At 44.8% G+C, this 13,222-nt stretch overlaps 1 protein-coding gene across 6 annotated transcripts in view; it reads left to right on the forward strand.

The window, feature by feature from the left end:
• LOC124862348 (histone deacetylase 5-like) overlaps positions 1-13,222 on the forward strand; it is a 290,249-nt gene that overhangs the window by 188,448 nt on the left and 88,579 nt on the right. For 5 of the 6 annotated variants that reach the window (XR_007036907.1, XR_007036905.1, XR_007036906.1 and 2 more), the window contains exon 16: positions 5,404-5,518. Coding sequence is in view for 2 of the 6 variants with exons in the window: in XM_047356208.1 (XP_047212164.1) it covers positions 5,404-5,518 (115 nt within the window). In the remaining 4 variants the exon portion in view is untranslated. The remainder of the gene's footprint in view (positions 1-5,403; positions 5,519-13,222) is intronic. The other variant, XM_047356209.1, reaches the window with a different exon arrangement.

Here is a 13,222-nt window from a genome sequence, read left to right on the forward strand (position 1 = left end):
TTCGATAGCGGCCTTTAGCTCATCCAGAGTGTTGGGTCTTGAGTCTCTCAACGTTCTCTTCACAATATCCCACAGATTCTCTATGGGGTTCAGGTCAGGAGAGTTGGCAGGCCAATTGAGCACAGTGATACCATGGTCAGTAAACCATTTACCAGTGGTTTTGGCACTGTGAGCAGGTGCCAGGTCATGCTGAAAAATGAAATCTTCATCTCCATAAAGCTTTTCAGCAGATGGAAGCATGAAGTGCTCCAAAATCTCCTGATAGCTAGCTGCATTGACCCTGCCCTTGATAAAACACAGTGGACCAACACCAGCAGCTGACACGGCACCCCTGACAGGGCACACCTGTGAAGTGAAAACCATTTCAGGTGACTACCTCTTGAAGCTCATCAACAGAATGCCAAGAGTGTGCGGAGCAGTAATCAAAGCAAAAGGTGTCTACTTTGAAGAACCTAGAATATAAGACATATTTTCAGTTGTTTCACACTTTTTTGTTCAGTATATAATTCCACATGTGTTAATTCATAGTTTTGATTCCTTCAGTGTGAAGCTACAATATTCATAGTCACGAAAATAAAAACAACTCTTTGAATGAGAAGGTGTGTCCAAACGTTTGGTCTGTAGTGTAGTTTGTACGAGTTAAAGATCAATAATCGAAGAAGGAATTTGCCACTTTTACTAAAAAAGAGAAACATTACATTTAGGTACCAAATTTCAGTTTAAATAAAAAGTACATCCCAGTGTTTCAAGTGGAGGAGTACAAGTATTTTGGGGTCTTGTTAACAAGTGTGGGGAGAATGGAGCGAGACAATGTAGACCGATCGATGTGCCTGCCACAGTAATGCAGACACTGCTGGTCCATTGTGGTGAAGAGAGAGGTTCGCCTTACGGCTCAGCTCTCAATTTATTTGTTGGTCTATGGTCCTACCATCACCTATGGTCATGAAATCATGACCAGAAGAGCGAAATCCCAGATACAACCGATTGAAATGAGCTTCCTTCGGTGTGTGACTGGTAACTCCCTTAAAGATAGGGTGAGGAGCTTGGCCATCCAGGAGGGGCTTGGAGTAGAGCCGCTTCTCCTCCACATCGAGAGCAGTCAGCTGAGGTGGCCGAACATTTGTTTCGAATACTCCCTTTGCGCTTCCCTCAGGAGGTGTTTCAGGCACGTCCCACCAAGAAGAGGCCAAGGACACACTGGAGGGACTTTGTCTCCCAGCTGGCATGGGAACGCCTTGGGCTCCCCCCAGAAGAGCTGGAGGAGGTGTCTGGGGAGAGGGAAGTCTGTGTGTGTCTGTGTGTATCTGCTGAGACTGCTGACCCCGCGACCCATTCCCGGATAAACAGAAGATGACGAGTAAGAGCACATCTCAGTGTTATTTAAATAAAGGAAAATAAATCTGTTACATTGATTGCGCTTTTACATTGATAAACCTTGAATGTGATTTTGTTATTTTGTTAGTATTCTGAAGTTGATGTCTGTTTTTGTGTTTTAAAATTACTCCCTATAGAAACTGTGCAGTGTTAGCATTGAAGATGCCGGTGCATCCGGTGTCGGATGCTGTGCAGCTGGGAGGATTTTTCCTAATACTTTTCTACTTTTGGACATTTGTTATGATGCATTGCCATGGCAACGGGGTTGTTTCTTACAACCGGGAGCAGCTTATTAATATCTCAAAAGCTCAAATAATACTTCAACTACAACCCCAAATCCCTGATGAGTTGAAAAGGAGACGCCGTGGATGCAGAGCAGGAGCTAAGAGAAAAGAGAGAAGGAGGAAGTTCAAACCATCTCTTCCGTCGATTATGATGGGCAATGTGAGATCGTTGGGAAACAAGTTGGATGAACTCCAAGCCCTACAAAGGACCCAGCCAGAGTACTGGGAATGTAATATTATGTGTTTTACTGAGACATGGTTGCAGGATCATATCCCCGACTCCAGCGTCTCTCTGCCGGGCTTTTTAACCATACGAGCAGCCAGAGATTTAAAGAGGAGCGGCAAATGTAAAGGAGGTGGACTGGCAGTACTTGTGAACAATAGATGGTGTCATCCAGGACATGTAACTGTGAAGTGTCATCTCTGCAGTCCAGATATTGAACTGTTAGCAGTAAGTTTTCGTCCATATTATTTATCCAGAGAGTTCACCAGTGTTATTTTGGCAAACGTTTACATTCCACCGTTAGCTGTTGCTGACACTGCATGCAATGCCATTAGCTCAGTTGTTGCTAAGTTACAGACACAACACCCAAATGCATTTGTGACAATTTCTGGTGATTTTAACCAGGCTTCACTCTCTGCTACACTTCCAACATTTCAACAGTTTGTCAGCTGCTCTACCAGAGAAAACAAAATGTTTGATTTGTTTTATGCAAATGTCAAGTACTCATACATCTCTATGGCAAGACCTCCTCTAGGCAAATCAGGTCACAGTTTTGTTTTTCTCTGCTCAAAGTATAAGCCCCTTGTTCAGAGGCAACCTGTAATAAAGAGGACTGTGAGAAAATGGTCACAGGAAGTTGAAGAAGCTCTGCAAGGTTGCTTTGAGGCTACAGACTGGGACGCACTGTACAATCGACTATATAAACTTCTGTGTGGATAACACCATCCCCATCAGAACTGTGAGATGCTTCCCCATTAACAAACCTTGGATCACCAGTGACCTGAAGGACCTGCTTAACAACAAAAAAGAGCCTTCAGAGAGGGAGAAAGATAATTATTGAGGAGTTTACAGAAGCAACTTAAAGTCAAGATAAGAGACAGCAAGAAGGTGTACAAGAGGAAGCTGGAGAGCAAGCTCCAGCAAAACAATATCAGAGATGTGTGGTCAGGGATGAAGATCACAGGCTTCATGCAGAAGGATGATCAGACTGATGGATGTCTGGACAGAGCCAATGAACTGAACACATTCGTCAATAGGTTCAGTTCAGAAACAAGCTTCGCATCCTCCTCTCCTGCTCAAAGCCAAACAGACATCCCACCCTCCTTTTACCCACAGGACCCACAGCTTTTCTGTCACACCTCAAATGTTTTATCTTCCACCTCAGTCATGGACCCTTCTGCTTCCACATGTTTGCCTTCAACCAAATCAGAAGAAGCTGATGCTTCCTTTGCTTCCCCCTTCCACCTGTGTGTCTCAAGAAGTCAAGTGAGCAGCACAGTGAGGATCATGTTCTTTGATTTTTCCAGAACATTTGACACAATTCAACCTGATTTACTTTGTCAGAAAGTCTAGAAGACTCAGGTGGAGGCCTCAACAATCTCCTGGATCAAAGACTACCTGACAAACAGACCACAGTTTGTGAGACTGAAGGGTTGTGAGGTAGTAAGCAGCCAGGTAGTAAGTACCACAGGGGACGATACTCTCACCATTCCTCTTCACTCTGTACACCTCCGACTTCCAGTACAAGACAGACTCCTGTCATCTGCAGAAATACTCTGATGATTCTGGAGTTGTGGGGTGGATCAGAGATGGAGAAGAAGCTGAGTACAGTGGAAACAATCATCTCATTTTGAACGTGACTAAAACAAAGGAGATGATTGTAGATTTTAAGACAAACAGGAATAAGTCAAACACTATTTCCATCATGGGAGAAGAGGTGGAGGTGGTGGAGGAGTATAAATACCTCGGTGTTCACCTGGACAACAGACTGCAGTGGAGATGCAACTGTGAAGCTATCTACAAGAAGGGACAGAGCGGACTGTACTTCTTGAGGAAGCTTAGGTCCTTTGGTGTTTGCAGCAAGATGCTGCATATCTTTTATAAGTCTGTTGGGGAAAGTGTGATCTCTTCTGTCATCATCTGCTGGGGTAGCAGCATCAGAGCCAAGGACTTTAGTATAGATTCAGCATAAATAGAGCTTGTTTGTGGTGCGGTTTGCCACAAGCAATATATAAGGAAGAGCAAACATGGAAGAAGGCACTCAGGTCATATGAGACCAAAATTGTACTTTTTGGCCTGCATGCAAAATGCTGTGTGTGTGAATAAGGTTGGAGCTAAATACAGAGCAATCCTGCAAGAAACCCTGTTACAGGCTGCAAAGGTCTTAAGACTGGGGTGGATGTTTAATTTTACAACAGGAACAGGAGTCGTGGCAGATGGCCGCTCACACTGAGCCCGGTTCTGCTGGAGGTTTCTTCCTGTTAAAAGGAAGTTTTCCTCTACACTGTTGCTACATGCATGCTCAGTATGAGGTATTGCTGCAAAGGCAATGCAAGCAACTGTCCACTGTCTCTACATGCTCATCCAGGAGGAGTGAATGCTGCAAGTTACTGACTGGATGCAATCTGCTATGTTTCCTTAGACAAAAAGACTTTTAACCAATTTGAATAATAAACTGAATCTGACTGCACTGTTTAATAGTTATGATTAATTAGAATGTATGTACCTGACTTGATCTGCATGATTTGATTGAACTGAATTGAAAACTTAACACCAGAGCTGCAGTGGAATGGTTTAGATCAAATAATAATTCATGAGAATGCTCCACTGATCCAATGAACAGACCTAAATAAAGCTGGAGAATCAGTGGCAGTTATCCCAATAGAGAATCTGTGGCAAGATCTGAAAACTGCTGTCACACACACTCTCCATCCAATCTGATTGAGCTTGAGCTATTTTGCAAAGAAGAATGAACAAACCTTTTAATTCTTTAGATGTGTAAATCTTGTAGAGATACACCCCAACAGATTGCAGAGGGAGGCAATTCTACCAAGTATTGACTCACTGGAGTTGTTGGATTGAAATTTGTGGTTTGTGAATACTGCAAGGTACTGTAGAGTTCACGGCCAAGGTAGGCAATTCTTTAACTTTATGAAGATGTTTAGAGTTACACTGTATTACAGATCATTGATAAAAGATGACATATTTCAAACAAACTTTTTCATCTTGAACCAAGCAATTCATTCGCACACACACACACAAACACACACACACACAATTGTTGACACTGCACTGACATCATGTGATGACTTAACCACTGCACTCACTGCTGTGTATATGTCTTTGTGTCTATATGTCTTGAATTGAGTGTTGAAGGTCCACCCATGCATGATGTCACCCACTGCACAGCAGCACCTGCCTATATACAGCTACTTCAGAATATGTGCACGCATCTTTGTGTGTATGTGTGTGTGACTGCAGTGCTTACCGAATCCTTAAAATCACGCACACACAGTGGTGTGAGGTTGTTGGTGAAGGGTTCAAGTCAAGCTACCGTGGCAGCAATTTTTCTCAATCAGTTTCAGCATGTTAAACAGCACAGCTCATAATTTTATGAATGAAGTGTGGTGTTAAGCAATGTGTTCTTTTTTTAAGCTCCTACACTGCCCCACACACACTCCTCCACCTCTGCAATGAATGGACTGATTTGTGATTCAGATCATCTCTCCCTCTCTTTCCCAGCAGTCCTTGCAGCAGCTGAGTGTGTTTTCGTCCTCCCTGGCCCACAGACCTCTGGGAAGAGCCAAGTCGTCCCCTGCGACTGCTGTCAGTCCTATCAAACACCTCTTCACCACCGGTCAGGTTTCTGCTTATATGTGTTTATTTTTAGGAATGCACCTCTGGTTTTTGATTGGATAAGTGTGGCATGTGTCAGTCCACCTCCTGTGAGCCTCCGGGCTTGTTGCCTAGCAACGGGGAGCTTAGTGCCTTATTTCTGGTGACACAGTTAATTTTTATAATAAATAATGATGTTCTGATCTGTTTGCTTTTATGTATAAATGTAAAAAGATGGAAAATGTCTTAAAACTGAGCCACACTGACTTTGTGTGTCTTTTTGTATTGTCATTGACATGATTCCATTTGGCAGTTTTTACTAGATTAGCACAGTCCGTTCTTTTAACGACAAGCATAAAGAACTTTTTTGTTAAGGCCTGTGAAAATACACTGAATCTAATGTGCAGCCTGATCTGATTCCCTTAAAAAGAGGTTTCTGTTATATAATAATGTTTTCTTTAACAAAAGACCTAACATTAAAGTTGTCTAACAAACTCTTGAAGGTGCAGCTTTCAAGAAAACATACAGCCAGAGCTATGATGGGATGGTTTAGATCAGGGGTCCCCAATTAAAATAGCAGGAGGTCCACATCCTCCCTCATCCAAACAATTTGGTGTCCGAACATTTTAAATCAAGAGACAAAAATATTTTCTTTTATCTTTATTTAACATTTAATTAATACTAGAATTTTTTTTAACCACTGATCAATTATTCATAAGCCCATGAAATCATATGCTGAACAGAAAATAACAATCCAGTGTACAGGGGTTGGACAGTCAGTCAGTCATTTTCTACCGCTTATTCCATAGTGGGTCACCAGGGGGGCTGGTGCTTATCTCCAGAAGTCTATAGGCGAGAGGCAGGGTACACCCTGGACAGGTCACCAGTCCATCGCAGGGCAACACACAAACAACCATGCACACACTCATTCATACACCTAAGGGCAATTTAGAGTGACCAATTAACCTAACAGGCATGTCTTTGGACTGTGGGAGGAAGCCGGAGTACCTGGTGAGAACCCACGCATGCACGGGGAGAACATGCAAACTCCATGCAGAAAGACCCCCGGTCAGGAATTGAACCCAGGACCTTCTTGCTGCAAGGCAACAGTGCTACCAACTGTGCCACCGTGTATGTAGGTGTAGGACCATGTGCATCCAGTGGTTCAAACATTGTATCCTGAAGGCGGTGCCATGTATCAGGATGACAATGCACCAATACACACAGCAAGACTGGTGAAAGATTGGTTTGATGAACATGAAAGTGAAGTTGAACATCTCCCATGGCCTGCACAGTCACCAGATCTAAATATTATTGAGCCACTTTGGGGTGTTTTGGAGGAGCGAGTCAGGAAACGTTTTCCTCCACCAGTATCACGTAGTGACCTGGCCACTATCCTGCAAGAAGAATGGCTTAAAATCCCTCTGACCACTGCAGGACTTGTATATGTTATTCCCAAGACGAATTGACGCTGTATTGGCTACAAAAGGAGGCCCTACACCATACTAATAAATTATTGTGGTCTAAAACCAGGTGTTTCAATTTCATTGTCCAACCCCTTTACATATAGTAAAGAGAATTGGACCACGTACTAAACCCTGTGGTACTCCACAATTAACCCTGGAGTTTAAAGATGATTTATCATTTACATGAACAAACTGGAATCTGTCAGACAAATAAGATTTAAACTAGCCTAGCGATGTTCCCCTGATCTCTACAGCATATTCCAGCCTTTCTAAGAGAATATTATGGTCGACTGTATCAAATGCAGCACTGAGATCTAACAGAACAAGTACAGACACAAGTCCATTATCTGAGGGCATAAGAATATCATTAGTGACTTTCAGCAGAGCTGTTTCAGTGCTATGATGAGCTCTGAAGCCTGACTGAAACTCTTCAAACAGGTCATTGCTGTGTAAATGCTCACACATTTGATTAGCAACTATTTTCTCAAGAATCTTAGATAAGAATGGAAGATTGGATATAGGTCTGTAATTTTTCAAGTCATCTCGATCAAGTGAAGGTTTCTTAAGTAAAGGTTTAATTACCGCTACCTTAAAAGCTTGTAGTACATATCTATTTACTAAGGATAGATTAATCATATCTAAAATGGGGCTGGTAATCAGAGGGAACACTTCCTTAAATACACTGCTCAAAAAAATAAAGGGAACCCTTAAACAACACACTATAACTCCAAGTAAATCACTTCTGTGAAATCAAACTGTCCACTTTGGAAGCAACACTGATTGACAATCAATTTCACATGCTGTTGCGCAAATGGAATAGACAACAGGGGGAAATCTTTGGCGATTAACAAGACACACTCAATAAAGGAGTGGTTCTGCAGGTGGGGACCACAGACCACTTCTCAGTAGCTATGCTTTCTGGCTGATGTTTTGGTCACTTTTGAATGTTGGTGGTGCTTTCACACTCGTGGTAGCATGAGAAGGACTCTACAACCCACACAAGTGGCTCGGGTAGTGCAGCTAATCCAGGATTGCACATCAATGCGAGCTGTGGCAAGAAGGTTTGATGTGCCTGTCAGCGTAGTGTCCAGAGCCTGGAGGCACTACCAGGAGACAGGCCAATACACCAGGAGACGTGGAGGAGGCCGTAGGAGGGCAACAACCCAGCAGCAGGACCGCTACCTCCGCCTTTGTGCAAGGAGGAACAGGAGGAGCACTGCCAGAGCCCTGCAAAATGACCTCCAGCAGGCAACAAATGTGCATGTGTCTGCACAAACGGTTAGAAACCGTCTCCATGAGGATTGTATGAGGGCCCGACGTCCACAAATGGGGGTTGTGCTCACAGCCCAACACCGTGCAGGACGCTTGGCATTTACCAGAGAACACCAGGATTGGCAAATTCGCCACTGGCGCCCTGTGCTCTTCACAGATGAATGCAGGTTCACACTGAGCACATGTGACAGACGTGACAGAGTCTGGAGACACCGTGGAGAGAGATCTGCTACCTGCAACATCCTTCAGCATTGTGAGACCATATGCTGGTGCGGTTGGCCCTGGGTTCCTCCTAATGCAGGACATTGCTAGACCTCATGTGGCTGGAGTGTGTCAGCAGTTCCTGCAAGATGAAGACATTGAAGCTATGGACTGGCTGTTCCCCAGACCTGAATCCGATTGAGCACATCTGGGACATCATGTCTCGCTCCATCCACCAACGTCACGTTGCACCACAGACTGTCCAGGAGTTGGCGGATGCTTTAGCCCAAGTCTGGAAGAAGATCCCTCAGGAGACCATCCGCCGTCTCATCAGGAGCATGCCCAGGCGTTGTAGGGAGGTCATACAGACACATGGAGGCCACACACAATACTGAGCCTCATTTTGACTTGTTTTAAGAACATTACATCAAAGTTGGATCAGCCTGTAGTGTGTTTTTCCACTTTACTTTTGTGTGTGACTCAAAATCCAGGCCTCCATTGGTTAATAAATTTGATTTCCATTGATGATTTTTGTGGGATTTTGTTGTCAGCACATTCAACTTTGTACAGAACAAAGTATTCAATGAGAATATTTCATTCTTTCAGATCTAGGATATGTTGTTTGAGTGTTCCCTTTATTTTTTTGAGCAGTGTAATTTGGTTGGGATTGGGTCTAACATACAAGTTGAAGGTTTAGATGAAGCTAATATTTCTGATAACTCAGGAAGCTCCACAGGATCAGAACAGTCCAAACACAGATCAGGTTCTACAGTTACTTCCAATGTTGTCTCACTTGCTGAGGATGAAGTAATCATCTTCGGGAGTATGTCAATGATTTTATTTTTAATAGAATTAATTTTATTTAAGAAGAATCCCATAAAGTCATGACTGCTGAGAGCTAAGGGATGGATGGCTCAACAGAGCTATGACTCTGTGTAAGTTTAGCAACTGTACTAAAGAGAAACCTAGGATTATTCTTGTTCTCTTCTATTAATGATGAGAAATAAGCTGTTTTGGCTTGGCGAAGTGTCTTTTTATGCAACAGTAGGCTATTTTTCCAGATTAACTAGGAGTCCTCTAGTTGTGTAGAGCGACATTTTCTCTCCAATTCTCTAAAAATGTGCTTTAAAGTACGCAGCTCTGAATTAAACCAGGAAGCCAGCCTCCTATGAATAATTACCTTCTTTTTCAAGGGGGCTGCATTGTCTAATGCACCACGCAATGATGAAGTAACACTATAAACAAGAGAATCAATTTGTGAAAGGGAAGAAACAAAATTATTGCCCTCCACTGTGTTTTTCTGTGATAATGAGGAAATTAAAAGTGGAACAGATTCTTTAAAGGTTGTTACAGCATTGTCTGATAATGATCTACTATAATGAAATTTTCTTTCAGGCGTAGAGTACTAGGTCAAATTAAACTCAAAGGTTATTAAGAAATGGTCAGACAGGACAGGGTTATGAGAAAATAATATTATGTCTTTACACTCAATGCCATATGTCAGCACAAGGTCCAGAGAATGAAGACAAAGGTGGGTAGGTTTGTTAATGTTTTGTGCAAAGCCAAGTGAGTCTAAGATAGCATTAAGGGCTATATTTAGGCTATCACTTTCAGTGTCAACATGAATGTTAAAATCCCCCACTATAATAACCTTATCTGTATTTAACATTAAATCAGATAAAAGGTCTGAAAACTGATCTAAAAATTGAGAGTAAGGGCCTGGTGGACGGTACAAAACAACAAACCTGTGAGGCAAAATAAATCAATCTGATTGTCACGAATCAGGTCACTAACTAGCAATGTCTTTGAAGAGAGAGATCTTATGTTCAGTAAGCTACATTTAATTGTTTTCTTTTTCTTTTTAGTCTGAGTTGTGTTTATTTTTATTAGATTTTCCTGATTTCCTCCTTTTAGATAATTTTTTAATCTATTCAATTTTGGGGCGAGACACTGTCTTAATAGGGTAATGGGTTGGTAGCAGTACAGAAGCTGCAGAGAGGAGTATTAAACTATGGCGCTGCTTCCTGGTCTGAACCCTGGGTTGTCAGAGTTTTGGAGAACTAATAAATTCGGCCAGATTCCTAGAAAGAAGAGCTGGTCCATCCAAAGTGGGATGGATGTCGTCTCTCCGGATTAGACCAGGTTTTCCCCAAAATGTTCGCCAATTATCAATGTAGCCCACATCGTTTTCTGGACTCCACCTAGACAGCCAGCGGTTGAATGAAAGCATGCGGCTAAACATGTCGTCACTAGTCAGATCAGGGAGGGGACCAGAGAAAATTACGGAGCCCGACATTGTTTTGGCAAACTTACACACCGAAGCAACACTAACTTTGGTGACCTCCGATTGGCGTAACCGGGTGTCATTACCGCCAGCGTGAATAACAATCTTACTGTATTTACGCTTATCCTTAGCCAGCAGTTTCAGGTAGGATTTGATGTCTCCCGTTCTGGCCCCTGGCAGACATTTGACTATGGTCGCTGGTGTCTCTTGTGCCACGTTTCTGACTGTGGAGCTGCCAATTACCAGAGTTGGCTTCTCAGCAGGTGTGTCTCTGAGCAGGGAAAATCTGTTAGAAACGCAGACAGGTTGGTGGTGACCTGTGGGTTGGGATCTAGGACTATGCTTTCTACGTACCGTCACCCAGCCGGCCTCAGGCCCCGGCTGCGCGGGCTCTGCTGGAGGACTGCTACGGGGAGCTACCCAAGGTGGCTCCGCGCTGGTTATGGGGCCTCGGTTATCTGCTTGTTTTTCAACGGAGCGGAGCCGGGCCTCCAATTCCGACACCCTCGCCTCCAAGCTACAAAAATTTTACATTTATTACACGTACCATTATCACTAAAGGAGGCAGAGGAGTAACTGAACATTTGACACAGAGAGCAGGAGAGAGGAGGAGACTCAGAGAGAGAAACAGCAGAACGGGTAGCCATGGTGGAGCTAAAGCTAACGCTAAGCTAGCAATCCCTTAGCACTACTTGAAAAATTGTGTAAGACACGAAGAGTCCCCATTTGTTAAATGCAGAAAAAGAAAGTATGTGTTTTAACGTGCTTATGTATTAGAGCAAGTAAGAGATATCACAGTAGAGAGAAATCAGATCAAACGAGAGAACCTTCACACACCAAACAATCCACCGAGTGCAACAGTGAAAACAGGAAGTGACGAATATGCCTTAACACGCCTTCACCTAGTCCCTCTGGTTCGACTATCCAATGAACCCTCCAGAACCCCCGAATAGACCTTACCAGGGAGGCTTAAGAGTGTGAGTCCCCTATAGTTGGAGCACACTCTACGGTCCCCCTTTTTGAATAGGAGGACCACCACCCCAGTCTGCCAATCCAGTGGAATTGCCCCCGATGTCCATGCTATGCTGCAGAGTCACGTTAGCCAACATTACCCTACAACATCCAGAGCCTTAAGGATCTCTAGGCAAATCTCATCCACCCCCGGGGCCTTACACCGAGGAGCTTTTTAATCACTTTGGTGACCTGAGCACCAGAGAATCGAGAGCCCTCCCCAAGGTCCCCAGGCTCCGCTTCCTCAGTGGAAGACGTGCCGGTGGGATTGAGAAAGTCTTCGAAGTACTCCGCCCACCGACCCACAACGTCCCGAGTTGAGGTCAACACCACACCCTCTCCACTGTAAACAATGTTGGTGGTCTACCTCTTCCCCCCCGAGACGCTGGATGGTGGACCAGAATCGCCTCGAAGCCATACGGAAGTCGTTTTCCATGGCCTCTTCGAACTCCTCCCACGCCCGAGTTTTTGCCTCAGCAACCACCCGAGCCACATGCTGCTTGGACTGCCGGTACCCATCAGTTGCTTCCGGAATCCCACAGGCCAAAAGGACCCGATAGGACTCCTTCTTCCTCCTCCTGAACGTGTTTGAAGCTCTCCCGGAGGTGGGAGTTGAAGCTCCGCCTTACGGGAGAGTCCGCCAGGTGTTCCCAGCAGACCCTCAAGATCGGCATCCTCCCCCACCATCGGACCAGCTCACCACCAGGTGGTTGTCGGTGGAAAACTCCGCTCCCCTCTTCACCCGAGTGTCCAAGACATGCTGCGGCAGATCAGATGACACGACAGCAAAGTCGATCATCGAACTCCAGCCTAGGGTGTCCTGGTGCCAAGAGCACATATGGACACCCTTATGCTTGAACATGGTGTTAGTAATGGACAATCCCTGATGAGCACAGAAGTCCAATAACGAGACACCACTCGGGTACAGAACGGGAGGGACATTCCTCCCAATCACACCCCTCCAAGTCTCACTGCCAATCCCAATGTGAGCGTTGAAGTCCCCCAGCAGAACAAGGGAGTCCCCCGGAGGGGTGCTCTCCAACACCTCCACCAAGGACTCCAAAAAGGGTGGGTAGTCTGAATTGCTGCCCGGTGCATAAGCACAAACAACAGTCAGAACCCGTCCCCCTCACCGTAGGCGGAGGGAGGCTACCCTCTCATTCACTGGGGTGAACCCCAACCTACAGGCAACAAGAATGCCCACCCCAGCTCAGTGCCTCTCACCAGGGGCAACTCCAGAGTGGAAGTGTCCAACCCCTCTCCAAGGAGACTGGTTTCAGAGCCAGAGCCCTGCGTTGAGGTGAGTCCAACTATTTCTAGCCAGAACCTCTTTACCTCGCACACCAATGCAGGCTCTTTCCCCACCATAGAGGTGACATTCCACGTCCCAAGAGCCAGCTTCTGCAGCCGAGGATCAGACCGCCACGGTCTCCGCCTTCGGCCGCCACCCATGACACATTGCACCCGACCCCTTTGGCCCCTCCCACGGGTG

Source organism: Girardinichthys multiradiatus, chromosome X (assembly GCF_021462225.1).
Source record: "Girardinichthys multiradiatus isolate DD_20200921_A chromosome X, DD_fGirMul_XY1, whole genome shotgun sequence".
In the NCBI taxonomy this organism is placed as follows: Eukaryota; Metazoa; Chordata; class Actinopteri; order Cyprinodontiformes; family Goodeidae; genus Girardinichthys; species Girardinichthys multiradiatus.